This window comes from Arachis ipaensis, chromosome B10, assembly GCF_000816755.2.
Source record: "Arachis ipaensis cultivar K30076 chromosome B10, Araip1.1, whole genome shotgun sequence".
NCBI lineage: Eukaryota > Viridiplantae > Streptophyta > Magnoliopsida > Fabales > Fabaceae > Arachis > Arachis ipaensis.
The window spans coordinates 46,224,923-46,242,965 of record NC_029794.2 but is presented as its reverse complement, the minus strand read 5'-3'; the positions used below and the strand labels follow the sequence as shown (position 1 = coordinate 46,242,965).

General features: G+C 40.1%; 1 protein-coding gene across 1 annotated transcript; it reads right to left on the bottom strand.

The window, feature by feature from the left end:
- Window positions 667–2,085, bottom strand: LOC107620608. The gene is made up of 3 exons (XM_016322742.1): window positions 1,666–2,085; window positions 1,092–1,535; window positions 667–873 (listed from the first exon to the last, which is right to left on the bottom strand). The coding sequence occupies exons 1-3, from the start codon at window positions 2,083–2,085 to the stop codon at window positions 667–669; spliced, it is 1,071 nt and encodes a 356-aa protein (XP_016178228.1).

The following is an 18,043-nucleotide window of genomic DNA, read 5'->3' as shown; positions in this document are numbered from 1 at the left end:
CTACATGAGTTCTTGCGAGTCCTTGGCGAGATAGTATTGAGCTGCAGCTTGAGAATGCATCACAGATTCCAATAGAGTATCTGGGCTAATTGGAATATGTGATATAAAATCCTGTTATTCATGGGTAATTGAGATTTTTGTGGCACTAAGGCTAGAATCATAGAGCTTCATTCTTGGATCCGGAAGATCAGACCTTGTCTATGGCATTTTGAGTAGGATCATCAGAGATTGAATTGCGTGAGCTTCACCCTCGTTCAGATCGATTGACCATTGGAGTGGCGTTTGATGTGGATCAGAGAAGATTAATGACCACTGGCCCTGGCTTTAATCACTTACAGCCTTGCCATTGAATGGATCACTCATTGTTAAAGTAGTTAGTAAAGAGTATTAATCCAGAAGAACAAGCATCTCTGAGGCCTTAACTGTGTTCTTATAATTATTTCTACATCAAGTTGGTATTGCCTTCGTTCTTATTTTGTTTCATGCGTTTCTATAACAACCACTCCTTTCTATTTGCCTGACTAAGATCTGCAAGAGAACCATTGCTTGCTCAATTCGACAATCCTCATGGGATCGACCCTCACTCACCTGAGGTATTACTTGGACGACCTGGTGCACTTGCCGGTTCAGTTGTGCGAGTCATAAATTTGCGCACCACACACGCCCTTAGCATATCCTCCAACATCTGAATAGTGCGTTCTGACTATCCATCCATTTGCAGATGATATGTTGTGTTGAGACATAGCCTCGTATCAAAAGCTCTTTGAAAAGCTCCTTAAAACCTCGATGTGAATCGGGGTCACGGTCCGACATTATACTCGATGGAACCCCGTGCAACCTTACAATCTCCTTGATGTACAACCTCTCCAGTTCCTCCAAAGAGTACACTCAGATAAGCAGGAAGTGAGCAGACTTGATTAAGCGATCCACAATCACCCAAACCCCATCAACTCCCGACCTAGTCCTCGACAAACCGGTCACAAAATCCATTGCAATTCCTTCCCACTTCCACTGAGGAATCTCAAGTGGCTGTAACATTTCCGACAATCTCTGGTGTTCTATCTTCACCTTCTGATACGTCATACACTTACAGGTGTGGCTACATCACTCTTCATCCCAAGCCACCAGAACATCTTCTTCAAATCATGATGCATCTTCGTACTACCTGGATGAATGGAGAATCCGCCACTATGAGCTTCCAACAACAATTCTTGTCTCAAATTTCCGACATCCAGCACGCAAATCCTCTCCTTATGCCTCCATAACCCTTCATTGTCCTTAATTAGTAAACTATCCATGCCTCTCCTTACCAATTGGTTGGAACAATCTCTGAAGTTCTTGTTCATTTGCTGAGACCTCTGAATTTCTGACTTAAACGTACTAGAAATTTGTAACTGATTCAAACAAGCTATCCCGACAACTTCACCAATATCCAACTTGAGGTATGCAAACTTGTCCACTAACTCCTCCTCTTTAATCCTCATCCAAGCTATCATCAACAACTTTTGACTCATTGCATCCACCACAATGTTTACCTTTTCGGGGTGATAACTCAGTTCAAAATCATAATCTTTCAGAAGCTCCATCCACCTCCTTTGACGTATATTGAGCTCTTTCTGATCAAAGATGTACTTAAGACTCTTGTGATTAGAAAAGACTCTAAACCCCACTCCGAAACCCCACTCCGTACAAGTAGTGCCTCCAAACTTTCAACGCAAATACAATCGCCGCTAATTCCAAGTCATGAGTTGGGTAATTCATCTCATGAGGTCTTAGCTGACGCGATGCATAAGCCACTACGTTCCGGTGTTGCAATAACACACAACCCAAACCTTTCAACGAAGCATCACAGTGCACTTCAAACGGTTCGTGCGGTTCTGGCAAAATCAAAATAGGTGCTGAAGTTAATTTCTCCTTCAAAGCTTGAAAGCTCTCTTCATACTCTACCGTCCACACAAACGGTACCTCCTTCCAGGTTAACTTAGTCATTGGTAATGCGATTTGAGAAAATCTTTTAATGAATCTTCGGTAATATCCGGCTAAACCCAACTCATAACCTCTGTTACCGTCGTCGGCCTCTCCCATTTCATCACCGCCTCTACTTTTGAAGGATCTACTGTTATTCTGCCCTTACTCACTACGTGGCCTAAAAACTTCATCTCTTCCTTCCAGAAATCACACTTAGATAATTTTGCATACAATTTATGCTCTTTCAGGATTTGCAAAACAATTCTCAAGTGCTCTTCATGTTCTTCTACCATCTTTGAGTAAACTAAAATGTCTTCTATGAATACTACCACAAATTTGTCCAAAAAGGGATGAAATACTCTGTTCATGTAATCCATGAACACAGCAGGTGCTTTCGTCAACCCAAAGGACATCATCGCAAACTCGTAGTGTCTATAGTGCGTCCTAAACGCAGTTTTTAGAATATCATCCTCCTTCACTCTTATCTAATGGTAACCGGATCTTAAATCAATTTTTGAAAATACTCCAGCTCCTTGCAACTGATCCATAAAGTCATATATCCTCGGCAACGGATACTTTTTCTTCACAATCACTTTGTTCAAGTGTCGGTAATCCACACAGAGTCGCATTTTTCCAACTTTCTTTTTCACCAATAAAACTGGTGCTCCCCACGGAGACACATTCGGTTGAATTGAGACTGGTCCGGCTCCCAGCACCAAGTCTATTGCAAATTCAATCTCCCATTGAGGTGGGAACTCGAGAATATCTTCAGGAAATCCTTTCAAAAAGTCTCTAACTACCGGAATTTGATCTAACTTCTGTTCATCACCTAGAGTATTCACTGTCTCTCAACAATTTCCTATCGGCAAGTGTACCGGATTGTCGTCAAGTTAAAACTCACTGTAGAGTGAGGTCGAATCCCACAGGGATTGGTTCGTTGATCAATGTTAATTGGAGAATTATTCTAGTTGAGCAAAATTAGATTTGGTTGAGAATTGCAGAAAGTAAAATTGGCGGGAAACTTAAATTGCAAGAAATTAAATTACAGAAATTAAATTGCTGAAATTAAATAACAGAAGCTTAAATTGCAAGAAATTAAATGGGAATGGAGAATGATAAACCATTATTTTATGGTTTATATTATGTTTAATTGTGTGGTTTTATCAAATCTTTACCCACTTATTCATTAAATTAGCATGTATTTACAATTCATTCCCAAAATTACTCCATGATTGAAAACTTGCTTCCTAGAGACTTTTAATTATGTATTTTAATTCTCCTTTATTCCATTCAATGCTGTGATATGTGTGTTAAGTGTTTCAGGCTTTATAGGGCATGAATGACTTGGAGATTGGAAAGGAAGCTTGCAAAAATGGAAGGAATACAAGAAATTGAGGAGATGACCAGCGAGAAGTGACGCGGACGCATGACTCACGCGACCGCGCGAAATAGAGGAAATCACAATGACGCGCTCGCGTGCCTGACGCAAACGCATGGATTGAAAACTGCACAAGTGACGCGAATGCGTAGACGACGCGCACGCGTGGCAAGGCAAAATGCTGGATGACGCGAACGCATGGAGGACGTGCTAGCGTGACATGTGCGATTTGCAGAATCTGCAGAATTCGCTAGGGGCGATTTTGGGCCCTGTTTTGACCCAGTTTTCTGCCCAGAAAAGCAGATTAGAGCCAGGGAACATGCAGAGACAAAAAACAACATTCATTCCGCATAATTTTAGTTTTTAGATCTGATTTTACTCTTCCTCTAGGTTTTCTCTCTACACATTCATAGTTCTTAGGATTTTGATTTTATTGCTTTTTGGATTGGGATATTGAGAAGAGTTATTACCCCCGTCAAGACTTCGTCATTCTAGTTTGTTTCCTTACTTGTCACTTAATCTTCCATATCCTTAATTTATTCAGAGTTACTATTGGATTATTTTTAGAATTTATTAATACAAGAACTATTTTTATTTTTAATTGATCCTTTTGATTATTATTTATCATGCCTTTCTTTATTTCCTTTTTTTTTATTTCGTGGATTTTACAATCATAATGAGCGAGTAGTTCCATAACTTGATTGGGAGTTGGTTGAACGGAGGACCTTGAGTTGGATGCTCAAGAGTAAAATTATAGTTGGGTTTAGCGTTGGGTCGCCCTCTAATCACTGACACTAGTCTTTCCCAAGGGAGAGGATTAGAACTTGTGAATAGAAACTGACTTCCAACTTGCTTAACTTTCCTTTATCTGGTAAAGGATAACTGAGCAGGCAACCTTCAATTATCAATTGATCTTGGGAGAAATCCATCAAGGATATGGCTTCCAACTAATCTACTTCCGGTCAAGGTTTTTATTTAAATTACATAAATTCTCTGATTCAATTTCCTGTCTATCAAACTCAAACCCTTTTGGAAAACATCTGATTAATAAAATAGCACATCTTTCTGCAACTCATTGGGAGATGACCTGGGATTCATACTCCCAGTATTTTAATTTTAATTTTGTGACAACCCTTCTAAATTGATAAGCAGATTTTTGGTTTGTTAAGAACTATACTTGCAACGTATCTCTTATAATAATTTCTTAACTCGCCAATTTCCGCCACGTCAATTTTTGGCGCCGTTGCCAGGGAGTTGCAATAGAGTGCTAAGTTATTGATTGGAATTTATTTATTTGCATTTTATTTTATTTATCTACTATGAGCTGCATGTTTCTTTCATTAAATGACGCGTTCACTTCTTGATCCAAGCTTGCCAGTATTTGATCCTGAGATTGAAAGAACTATTTCACGTATAAGGCAAGCTCGGCGTCGGTTAGTCCTCTCCGAGGGCGAATCTAAAACGTCACTTGAGGAAGAAACAAGCTCCCTTTCTACTGATTCGGTTGATTCACGTGCAGGTGACATGGCAGCACCTAGGAGAGTTACTATTCAGGAGGCTGGAGCCCCTGATTTTATAATGCAATCGTTTCAAGCGCATCACCCAACAATGGCTACAGATTTTAAAATAAAGACTGCACTGCTTAACTTGATGCCTAAGTTTTATGGCTTACCTGCTCAAGAGCCTATCAAGCACCTCAGGGATTTTCAAGTAGCCTGTTCTACTGTCAGGCGTGATGGTGCAGATGAAACTTCTATTTTGTTAAAAGCTTTCCCATTCTCTCTTGAGGAAAAGGCAAGAGAGTGGTACTACACTCAACCCGCAGTAACTGTTTCTGACTGGGATACGCTCAGAAGAGAATTTTTGGAAAAATTCTTTCCAGCTGAAATTACTGACAAACTGAGGAAAGACATTTTCATGATTGTTCAGGACAAATCCGAGACTCTTTATGAATACTGGGAGCGCTTCAACAATCTTCTGGAAGCATGTCCCCACCATATGATTGACAAGATAGTGTTTCTCGGCTACGTCACACAGGGCATGAGGCCCCAAGATAAGACCACATTGGAAAGTGCTAGCAATGGGTCTATGAAAAAGTACAAGACCACTGATGAGGCATGGCAATTGATCAGTGACTTAGCTGAATCTACTAGGAATCACAGGCAGAAACAAGGCCGGTCAAAAGCTGTTGCGGAGGTATCTTCTAGCAAGGAGACTACTGCTCTGACTCAGAGTATATGTGAAATGACCAACTTACTGAAGCAGATGCAGTTGAGTTAACAACAAGCGCAGCAAAGCCAACAGCTAGTCCCACAAAGAGTGTGCGAAATCTGTGCTGATTATAGCCATTATACTGATGAATGTCCGCAGCTCCAACAGAAAGACAACGCTGTGGCAGCCACTCATAACTTTTACGACCGCCCCAATCAAGGATACAATCAAGGTGGCAGTTACAACCATGGATGGCAGGACAATTCTAACCAAGGTTGGAGAGATAATTCTAACCAGAATTGGAGGGACAACAATAATAGAGGAGGCAGAGACAATCAAGGATATTAGAGGTGGAATAATAACAACAACAGGCAGCAGAACTAGAACCAGCCTTACAGAGCACCTCACCTGAGGCAGTCCCAAGGACCACAACACAACCAACAACAAGTTCTGCATATCACTCAATCTAATTCCTCTCCGAGTGACGAGGCACTTCAATCCATTGCGCAAGGACAAAAGAACATGGAAAGTTCACTTAATGGCCTAGCATCCGCTATACAAGCTCTCATCTCTCAGCTGGCATCACCCAATACTTCAAACGCTCAACATGCAAGCTCCAATGGGATTCCTTCTCAACCCTTACCCAATCCAAAGGGTGGCATCAATGCCATCACCCTAAGGTCTGGAACCACACTGCAAGAGAGGAATCAGGAGGAGCCAATCCCATCAGAACACGCCTCAGCTAAAGAGGTGGTGGAAGTAGAGGATGCTGAAGAGGAAGAGGAGATACAAGACATGGTTGAAGAAGAAGAAGCTCAACCACAAAAAGAAGCACCAAAGGATGCAGACGTTGCAGAAAACGCCCTTCTTATTCCATTTCCACAAATTGCAAGGAAGCTCAGGAAGCAGATGGAACTTGATCCCAAAATGGTAGAAATATTCAAAAAGGTTGAGGTAACTGTTCTCCTTTTTGATGTTATTCAGCAGGTACCTAAATACGCAAAGTTTCTAAAAGATTTATGTATACATAAAGACAAAATTAATGAATTAGAAACTATTCCTTTAGGTAGTTCTATATCCGCTTTAATGGGAAGTATACCTGAAAAGTGTAGCGATCCAGGTCCATGTATGGTTAATTGTACTATTGGTGGTGTGATATTTTCTGACTGCATGTGTGATTTAGGAGCATGTGTTAGTATAATGCCGTTGTCTATATATGATACTTTGAGGCTCCCTCCCTTAAAAAGGTCGGCAGCTCGTTTTGTGTTAGCAGATAAAAGCATTATTACAGTGGTTGGAATTGCTGAAGTTGTATTAATGAGCATTAAGGGACTCATATTTTCCATTGACTTCTATATCTTGGAAATTCCCCCTAATGACTTAGGAAGGCCATCATCAATCCTGCTTGGAAGACCATTCCTGAAGACTTCAAAGTTCAAGATGGACGCATTTTCCGGAACTTATTCTTTTGAAATAGATGGTAGAATAGTGAAATTCAATTTAAATGGAGCTATGGAGCACCCTCTGGATGATCATTCTATCTCCCAGTGTGACATCATAGATGAAACCGTGGCTGAAGTTCACCAGGAGGAATTAGAAGAGAAGTACACAGGACGAGGTCCAAGTGTAGGGACATCTTCAGAGGACAATGAGGGCACTTTGCCATTATCACCAGCCCCAAATAATCCAGAGCCTGACCATGAGCAGAAATTAGAATTAAAGCCCCTCCCTCCACACCTCAAGTATGCTTACCTTGAGGACAAGCAGAAGTTTCCAGTTATTATTGCAAGGGAACTCACTTCCCAACAAGAAGAACAGTTACTCAGTGTGCTGAGGAAACACAAGAAAGCAATTGGATGGAGCCTGGCGGATATAGTAGGCATCAACCCTCAAGTTTGTGAGCATAGAATATTCCTAGAAGAGGGAGAAAAGCCTGTCCGTCAACCTCAGAGAAGACTGAATCCCACCATCTTAGAAGTTGTCAAGAAAGAAGTGACCAGGCTACTTGAAGCAGATATTATTTACCCCATCTCAGATAGTGAATGGGTCAGTCCAGTACAAGTGGTGCCCAAGAAGTCTGGAATCACAACAGTAAGAAATGAGCATGGAGAGCTCCTGACAACTAGAGTGCAGAATTCATGGAGAGTTTGCATTGACTATAGGCGTCTCAACCAAGCCACTCACAAGGATCATTACCCCTTGCCATTCACTGATCAGATGCTTGATCGCCTGTCAGGTAAATCTCATTATTGCTTTTTAGATGGTTATACAGGCTATTTTCAAATCCATATAGCTTTTGAAGATCAGGAAAAGACTACTTTTACATGTCCTTTTGGCACTTATGCTTATAAGAGAATGCCCTTTGGCTTGTGCAATGCACCAGCTACTTTCTAAAGGTGCATGATGAGTCTTTTTTCTGACCTTATTGAGGACTATATGGAGGTTTTTATGGATGATTTTAGCATTTGTGGTGATTCATTTAGCCTTTGCTTGGATAGTTTATCTAGAGTATTAGATAGATGTGTCAGTACAAACCTTGTATTGAATTTTGAAAAATGTCACTTTATGGTTAAACAAGGGATTGTACTAGGACATGTTGTGTCTAATACTGGCATTTCTGTAGATCCATCAAAGGTGGATGTTATTTCTAGTTTACCTTACCCCTCCTCTGTGAGGAAAGTCCGTTTGTTCCTTGGCCATGCAGGTTTTTACCGGAGATTAATTAAGGACTTCAGTAAGGTAGCACTACTTTTATCCAGACTACTGCAGAAAGATATTGAGTTCTAGTTCAGTGAGGATTGCAAACAAGCGTTTGATAAGCTGAAGACCGCCCTGACTCAAGCTCCAATTGTGAGAGGACCAGACTGGATCCAGCCATTTAAAATCATGTGCGATGCTTCCAATCATGCAGTAGGAGCAGCGCTGGCTCAGTGTGAAGGTAAGGATCCTTTTGTAATTGCTTATGCGTCTAAGACTTTAGACACAGCTCAGTCTAATTACACTACTACTGAGAAAGAGCTTCTTGCTATTGTTTTTACTCTGGATAAATTCTGAGCCTATTTACTTGGTACTAAAGTAGTAGTGTACTCAGACCACGCAGCTTTAAAGTATTTATTAGCTAAAAAGGAGTCCAAACCAAGGCCTATGCGTTGGATACTGCTACTACAAGAATTTGATTTAGAAATTAAGGATAGGAGTGGTAACCAGAATCTAGTGGCAGACCACTTGAGTCACCTTGAGCACATGAAGGATACCGCCACTCCTATAAATGATAATTTCCCGTTTGATAACTTACAAGTAGTATCTGAAGTAGTCCCTTGGTATGCACCTGTAGCTAATTATCTAGTTAGCCGCACCTTTCCTCCAAACTTTACTAAGCATCAAAGAGACAAGCTGAAAAGCGAGTCCAAATATTATATATGGGATGACCCATATTTATGGAGATGTGGCGCTGACCAGGTAATTAGACGGTGTGTGCCTCAATCAGAATTCCAGTCTATTTTAGAGGCCTGCCACTCATCTGAGAGTGGAGGACATTTTGGCCCTCAAAGAACAGCTAGAAAAATTTTAGACTGTGGATTCTGGTGGCCTACTCTTTTTAAAGACGCTGCTAAATTTTATAAATCTTGTTCTCCATGCCAAAGGTTTGGTAATATATTCAAGAGGGATGAGATGCCTCAACAGACTATGCTTTTCTGTGAAATTTTTGATGTTTGGGGCATTGACTTCATGGGTCCATTTCCAAATTCTAATGGTTATTTTTATATATTGTTAGCTGTAGATTACGTTTCTAAATGGGTGGAAGCAATTCCTACCCACACTGATGATGCTAACACTGTTGTTTCCTTTGTAAGAACCCATATTATTTGTCGCTTTGGAACACCACGAGCAATCGTGAGCGATCAAGGCACCCATTTCTGTAACAGGAGACTAACAGGATTACTGAAGAAGCATGGGATAGTTCATAAAGTGGCAACAGCTTACCATACCCAGACTAATGGGCAAGCTGAGGTGTCTAACAGAGAGATAAAATGTATATTGCAGAAGATAGTCAAACTTAATAGAAGAGACTGGAGTACCAGGCTACAAGATGCACTCTGGGCATACAGAACAGCATACAAGACACCCATTGGGATGAGCCCCTTCCGCTTAGTTTATGGAAAAGCCTGTCACCTCCCAGTTGAGGTAGAGCACAAAGCCTTTTGGACAGTAAAGGAGTGCAATATGGAATTTGAGAAGGCCGGAACTGAGAGGAAGTTGCAACTGCAAGAATTAGAGATCCTATGCCTAGAAGCTTATGAGAACTCAAGGCTGTACAAGGAAAAGATGAAGGCTGTGCATGATAAGCACATCAAGAGAAGAGAGTTCCAACCTGGAGACTTTGTCCTCATTTACAACTCTAGACTGAGGCTCATGCCAGGAAAGTTGAGATCAAGATGGGAAGGTCCATATAGAGTAGAGAAGGCTGAGCCATACGGAGTTTTCCACCTAAGTAATCCTTCAAGCTCTGAATTCATCAAAGTTAATGGACATCGCTTAAAGCTATATCAGAGTGAGAAGGCGACGAAAACCAAGGAGCTAGAGATCTTCCTCTTGGAGGATCCAGCCACAGCAGAAGACTGAGCTAGTGGAGCGTCCAACTTAAGGACGTTAAAGCAAGGTGCTAGGTGGGAGACAACCCACCATGGTATGATCGTTCCTTTCTTTCTTCTTAGTTTTCTTTTTCAATAACTCTTCTTTTTAGTAGCACATTTAGTTTGCATCTTCATTTGCACAATTGCATATAAAAAAAAGGGAGGGAGGGGGGGGGGGCACGCGACGCGACAGCGTCACCGATGCGTCCGAGTCGTATGTGAGTAAGAAAGAAAAAAAAAATCGAATAGAAAGTCACGCGAGAGCGTGGCTGGAAGCGTGCTTTAGGCACAAATTGATCCACGAGACCGCGTCGCTGATGTGTCCGCGTCATGTGGGAGAAATGCCTCCCATGCGTCCGCGTCACCCACGCGGACGCGTGAGCTGAAAATCGACGTAAGAAAGGGTGCATGGCCAAAAGTTGTGCTGAAGTGGGGCTGGACTGTTGCTAGACGCCCAAGCCCTACCACACGAACGCGTGCCCCACGCGTCTGCGTCGTATTCCAATATTGGCCATCCACGCGATCGTGTCTACCACGCGACCGCGTCACCCTGAAATTTGGCAACAATGAGTTTCGAACAGAGAGTTGTGCGAGCGCGAGGCTGCCCTCGCGCCAGTAGCACCGAACGAGTCACGCGTCCGCGTGACCGACATGACTGCGTCGATTCATATAAGCGCCATCTGCGCGAACGCATACCCCATGCGTCCGCGTCGCTTGCGCCGCCCAGCTTATCCTAATCTGCCAAAATATCTTATCTTTCTCTTCCCCAAATCCTACTTTTTCTTTTCCCTCCTTATTTCTTTCTTTCCCCTTCTTCTTCTTCCTTCTTTCTCACTTTCTACTTTCTCTCTCTCACCACCATTAACAAGGTTTTTCTTTTCTTCTTTCCTCCTTACTTTTCTATTCTTCTTCTTAATTTATGTTTTCTTCTTCTTTTCTTTTTCTTTTTACTTTCATTATCCATGTTTTCTTTTTCTTTCTTTTTCTTTTAATTGGTGTTGAAAATTTATTAGGGTCATTATTATTCCTTATGATTTGCTTGTGGATTGTTAAGGATTTGTTTGGCAATTATATATTAATTTGATAGGGTTGCTTGCATGTTCCAATTCAATACTTTCAATAGCTTATTCACCATGCATGCTATGTGTTTGTGAAAATGCCCGTATGGCATTGTGCACTGTTTTTTCGATATCTTTTATTCTACTACTCTAAATACTTGCTTTTCACAAAAATCCTTCTTTTATTTTATTATTTAAATATAATTGTTATTACAAACAGGTTATTAGTTTGAAAGGCTTGGTAATCTAACTTGGACATTGAATGCTTGATCTATGCTACTCATGCCTTTGCCTGCATGCTAATAAACACCTTGCATTTAATTGTCAACATATGCACTTGCTATATTTCCATAGTTGATCTCTCACATGTAGTCATGACCATATGTTAATATCCTTCATCTTTTAATGTGCATTGATTACCACCTTTCCCGCCCTCTTCCTTGCTCTAACCCTTGACATTTTGACATACTTTCTCTTTTCTTTCTCTTAGGATGGCCTCCAAGAAAGGCAAGGAGAAAGCTACTCCCAAATCAACAGCAAGGAGAGGAACCAAACGAGCTCTAGTGGCAGAGCCATCTTCAACTGCAGTCAAGCCCTTAACAAAAAGAATTAAGAGGATTATAAAGGTTGATGAAAAAGAGAAAGCCTTCCCAGCAAAGGACACTATGCGATTTCCCAATCGCTACCGTGAGCAGATGTTCCCCATCCTGGCAGAAAGGAGTTACAACAACGAATACATTCTTATCCTCCCAACCCGTATTGCTGAATTTGTTGAGCCGCAAATTGAAAGAAGACAATGGGATTTCCTTCAGAGACAGCCACGGCAGGTTAATCTTTCCTGGGTAGTCGAGTTCTACTCTAATTTTCACCTGCCAAACCTGCAATCTGTCTATGTCCATCAGAAACAAGTCCCCATTACAGAAGAGACCATTCAACGAGCTCTTGATCTTTCCCCTACTCCAGAAGGACTGGACGCATTTCAAGAAGCCTCACTCAAATGCCAGACGTACCAATTTGACTGAGATGCTGTTCTCAGAGTTATCGCACTTCCTGGCAGCAGCTGGATCTACAGATACCATCGTTCCCGTCCTAAGGGAATATCGGCTTCCGCACTTACCTTGGAGGCTCGCGTATGGGCACAGATTATGTCCCATTACGTCTTTCCAAGCACCCACGAGTCCTCCTTCACTGCAGACATGGCCGTTCTACTATGGTGCATCCATACAGACCAGCCTCTGAACCTACCAAGACACATCCAGAATGCCATGGGACACGTACAAATTGCGGATAACTTACCTTTCTCCGCCTTGGTTTCAGATCTCGTCTCAGCAGTCGGAGTCTCCTACAGAGCTGGAGACACCAAAGTCATGCTCCCACGGGATGATCAGTACGTCCCTAATGGGAAATATATCAGACCTCCAGCAGCCACTACACGCCAGCCTATTGAACCGGCTGAAGACATTCCACCTTCAACACCACAAGCACCTACAACAATCCAACTGCTCCATCAGATACTTGAGAGGTTGGATCGGCAGGAACACAAAGCAAAGCTAAGAGAGTGCCGTAACAAGCACCGATTCACATACCTCAAGGAGTTACTTAAAGGAAAATAAAGAGACTTAGACACCCCGGACTCTACCTCCTTTACCAGCACTGGGAGCCATGACGGTCCCGACTGTGGAGATACTATTACCAGCCCACCTTTGTTCCTAACAGATGGCACCGAGGACAGTGCAAATCCTTAAGTGTGGGAGGTCGGTCAGTACCTGACTTTCGGAGGTAATTTCTCTTCCCTAACGCCAATAAAATAGGATATTTAGTTAGTTTTTCTTTTGTAGAATAGGATAAATTGCATAGTAATAGGTTAGTTGTATGCATGTTCTACTTGATTGAAAAGACAATAAGTTTCTTCTAAGACCCTATTTTTAGAACAAAATTTCACTAATTTTAATCAAAATTTTTATGTTAAATTTGCTTGAAGTTGTATTTGGAACATGGTTTTTGAGCTAAAGAACACACAACCTATGAGACTTTGATCCTAAACACATGGTTACATTATTTAACCATAATTATTTTATTCCTGTGTGTTTACTTCTCTATGATTGTAATCTATATTTTATTTCATCATATATGTCCAATGTTTTATATATTTATATGCTTGCATATGATTGAGGCCATTATTTGTTTATCTCACTTATCCAAATTAAGCCTACTCCTTAAGTTACCTTTGTTAGCCACTTTGAGCCTTTAAATCCCATTTGTTCTGTATTTTACCACATCACTAGCCTTAAGCGAAAAAACAATTATATATCCCAATTGAATCTTTGGTTAGCTTAAGATAGAATGTGTTAATTAAGTATGGGAAAATTGTGGGAACAAAAGATAATAAGGGAATGTGTCATGATAATATAATGGGAATTTGGGTGCCTACTCATGCGAAACTATAAAAATTAAAAAATCTATGTGCATTGATAAACTATGTCTATTTTTATGTTAAAAAAAAATCCAAAAATATTCAATAATTAAATAAGGGGACAAAATTACCCAATGCTAAGTTAAATTTCAAGGATCAATGCATATATGATAAAATTAAAATAAAATTTGATACATGAGTAAGGAATGTGAAAGGTAAATTTTGGGTAGCTAGGTATGAAATTTAAGTTATATAGAATATATATATGTGTGTTAGGTGAAAGCTTGGGTTAATTAAAGATTCAATTTATAAGCTTTCTTAGCCATATATGTACCCTTACCCTTACCTTGGCCCCATTACAACCTTGAAAAGACCTCATGATGTTTGCATTGGTACATTAAATGTTGTTGATTGGTTAGGTGAAGAACAAAAATTAGAAAGCATGATTACAGAAGGATAGAGTGATTACCCTATACACTAGAGAGATTAAGAGCGTACATACATCATCAGTGAGGGTTCAATGCTTAAATTCTATGTTCTCTGCTTTCATGAGCTACCTTCTTCAATTTTTATCTGTTCTTACTGTATAAGAATTGAATTAGTGGAATTTGATTTGTGATTGTCTTGAAGAGCTTATTTGCCTTTAACCAAGTGGACAAGAATCATATAGTTGCATTCATATGTATAGGTTGCATTGCATTGCATAAGTTTTACATGTTCCTACTCATTTATTTCATCTCCTTCAACTAAGTATGAGGACATGCTAATGTCTAAGTGTGGGGAGGCTGATAAACCATTATTTTATGGTTTATATTGTGTTTAATTGTGTGGTTTTATCAAATCTTTACCCACTTATTCATTAAATTAGCATGTATTTACAATTCCTTCCCAAAATTACTCCATGATTGAAAACTTGCTTCCTAGAGACTTTTAATTATGTATTTTAATTCTCCTTTATTTCATTCGATGCCGTGATCTGTGTGTTAAGTGTTTCAGGCTTTATAGGGCATGAATGACTTGGAAATTGGAAAGGAAGCTTTCAAAAATGGAAGGAACACAAGAAATTGAGGAGATGACTAGCGAGAAGTGACGCAGACGCATGGCTCACACGACCGCGCGAAATAGAGGAAATCGTAGTGACGCGCTCGCGTGCCTGACGCAAACGCATGGATTGGAAACTGCACAAGTGACGCGAATGAGTGGATGACGCGCACGCGTGGCAAGGCAAAACGCTGGATGACGCGAACGCGTGGAAGACGCGCTCGTGTGACATGTGCGATCTGCAGAATCTGCAGAATTTGCTGGGGGCGATTTTGGGCCCTGTTTTGACCCAGTTTTCGGCCCAGAAAAGCAGATTAAAGCCAGGGAACATGCAGAGACAAACAACAACATTCATTTTGCATAATTTTAGTTTTTAGATCTGATTTTACTCTTCCTCTAGGTTTTCTCTCTACACATTCATAGTTCTTAGGATTTTGATTTTATTGCTTTTTGGATTGGGATATTGAGAAGAGTTATTACCCCCGTCAAGACTTCGTCATTCTAGTTTGTTTCCTTACTTGTCACTTACTCTTCCATATCCTTAATTTATTCAGAGTTACTATTGGATTATTTTTAGAATTTATTAATACAAGAACTATTTTTATTTTTAATTGATCCTTTTGATTATTATTTATCATGCCTTTCTTTATTTCCTTTTTTTATTTCATGGATTTAACAATCATAATGAGCGAGTAGTTCCATAACTTGATTGGGAGTTGGTTGAATGGAGGACCTTGAGTTGGATGCTCAAGAGTAAAATTATAGTTGGGTTTAGCATTGGGTCGCCCTCTAATTACTGACACTAGTCCTTCCCAAGGGAGAGGATTAGAACTTGTGAATAGAAACTGACTTCCAACTTGCTTAACTTTCCTTTATCTGGTAAAGGATAACTGAGTAGGCAACCTTCAATTATCAATTGATCTTGGGAGAACTCCATCAAGGATAGGGCTTCCAACTAATCTACTCCCGGTCAAAGTTTTTATTTAAATTACATAAATTCTCTGATGTAATTTCCTGTCTATCAAACTCAAACCCTTTTGGAAAATATTTGATTAATAAAATAGCACATCTTTCTGCAACTTGTTGGGAGACGACCTGAGATTCATACTCCCAGTATTTTAATTTTAATTTTGTGATAACCCTTCTAAATTGATAAGCAGATTTTTGGTTGGTAAAGAACTATACTTGCAACGTATCTCTTATAATAATTTTTTAACTCGCCAATTTCCGCCACGTCAGGGAATTATCATGAAATTGAAGAACAGAATGTAAAAGAATGGGTAAGATCAGAGTAGGGATTCATTGGGTTTTGGGAGATATTGAACTCTCCGGATCAAATCATTTTCACCTCTTCCTCAATCAATGCATTCATTGACATTGTTTGGCAATCTTAGATGATTGGATCCTAATGTCTTGGCTCACCAGTCTCTCTAAGCATGAACAATTGCCTAATGTCTTGATTTAATTGCTCATGGGAAGAGTTAAAGTTCGGTCACTGACTATACCACACAAATTCATAGATCAAAGTATTGGTAGAATTACATGTCACTATATCCATCCAACCCCCAATCTAATCCAATGTGAGAAAGCAATTCTAGCATGAATTCTTCATCCCTCTCTCAAGGATCCGAAGAATTCCAATTATGGATAGATTCTCTCTCAAGATAACTATCCAATTAAATTAAGACCGAAAGCTTTCTAACAAAAATCAAGAGAAAAGAAAGAAGAAGAAGATGAAAACTACTATTGATCCATTGAATTACAATAGAGATCCCTAACCCAATGAAAGGGGTTTAGTTGTTCATAGCTCTCAAAATAGAAATTGAAATTGAAAGATACATTCTGAATTGAAAGAAAATTGCAGAAAACTAAATCTGGCAAAAAGTAAGTGAAGTAAAAAGGTCCCCTCTACCTTAAATTCTAAGCTATTTATACACTTTCTTCCATTGATCTTCAATCTCTGAATTGCGCTTTTGGCCTTTATGGAATTGGGTTGAAAATGGCTCCAATTGGTTTCTCTTGCTGTTGAGAAGAGATCTGTTTGAATTTTCAAGTTCTGATGCTTCACGTTGGAGTCAACGTTTGATGGCCAACATTGACAAAAACGCCTTTCAGAAGAAAACCAGAAAAACCAGATACTTTGCTGTCATTGGTGTTTGACTCAACGTTGGAGAGCCAATGTTCTGCTTACCCACGCGTACACGTGCATCACACTTAAGCGTGAAGTCTGTGATTTTGCTTATTCATGCATACGCGTACACCACACTTACGCGTTCATTGCCCTTTTTCCCATCTACGCATACACGTCACTGACGTGTTCGCGTCGATTCAAGTTTCTCAACTCCAACATTCGTTTGTTGACGCGTACGCGTGACCCACGCGTACGCGTGGATGGTCAATTTTGCCATTCCACGCGTTTGCGTGACTCACGCTTGCGCGTGGATACAGAAATTTCGCTCTTTCATGTGCACGCATCATCGACGCGTGCGCGTCACTCAAAATTTATTTAGCTCCAGAATTGAACTTTTTATCACCACGTTGGGGGTAACGTTGGATGTCCAATGCTCCCTCCAACGTGAGCATTAGTAAATCATGCAGAGACTTGCTCTGCCTCTCTTCCAACATTGCTTCTTCTTCATCTTTTCTATGCTCCTTCTTCAACTTCTTTCCATGCCTTCCTTCACCTGTCATCAACCAATATATGCATCAAAGCCTTGCTAAAGTCATGAGAATTCTCATCATTCTTAGCACACAAGTAATTATAGCATAATTCTCATGAAATTACATCAAATTAATCATAGTTGGATGAATCTAGGTATGCATGAATTTCTACCCAATTTGCTTACTTATAATTCAAGAAAGTGCATAAAACCTATTAAAAACAAAGAAAAAGGCTAGTAAAACTAGCCTAAGATGCCCTGGCATCACACCACCAAACTTAAATCTTGCTTGTCCCTAAGCAAGTTCTGAATTATTAAGAAGAAAGAATGAAACAGAAGGGGGTGTTCATATCAGCAAGTCATTATTATTAGTTAATGGGGTTTTATGCAGAAAATACAGTAACTCACTTCTTATTGATCTTTAGGCGTAGAATGTCTCCTTCAAGCATCAATTAACATATTGCTATGACCTCTTATTATTCACTCATCCTTGGTAATTGCTTTTCTTTATTTTCTTTTCCTGTAAACTTTAGCTCAGTGTCATGTGTTGTAGCAGTTTCTTAGCTTATTTGTACTTAACACATTTTCACTACAGACACTTGACTCACAATTCTTCTTAAGACATTGGTGCCCAACACCTCTTTGGGTTACTAAATGTCTTGTAACTAGGTTGCTCTTGA

Excerpts from the sequence above, each read along its gene's own strand:
- LOC107620608 (XM_016322742.1), bottom strand. The coding sequence starts at position 2,085 with ATGGGAGAGGCCGACGACGGTAACAGAGGTTATGAGTTGGGTTTAGCC. Across the intron at positions 1,536-1,665 it reads GAGTGGGGTTTCGGAGTGGG|GTAAACATTGTGGTGGATGC; the intron begins GTTTAGAGTCTT and ends CACCCCGAAAAG. Across the intron at positions 874-1,091 it reads AGAGTGATGTAGCCACACCT|GAACTGGAGAGGTTGTACAT; the intron begins GTAAGTGTATGA and ends TACTCTTTGGAG.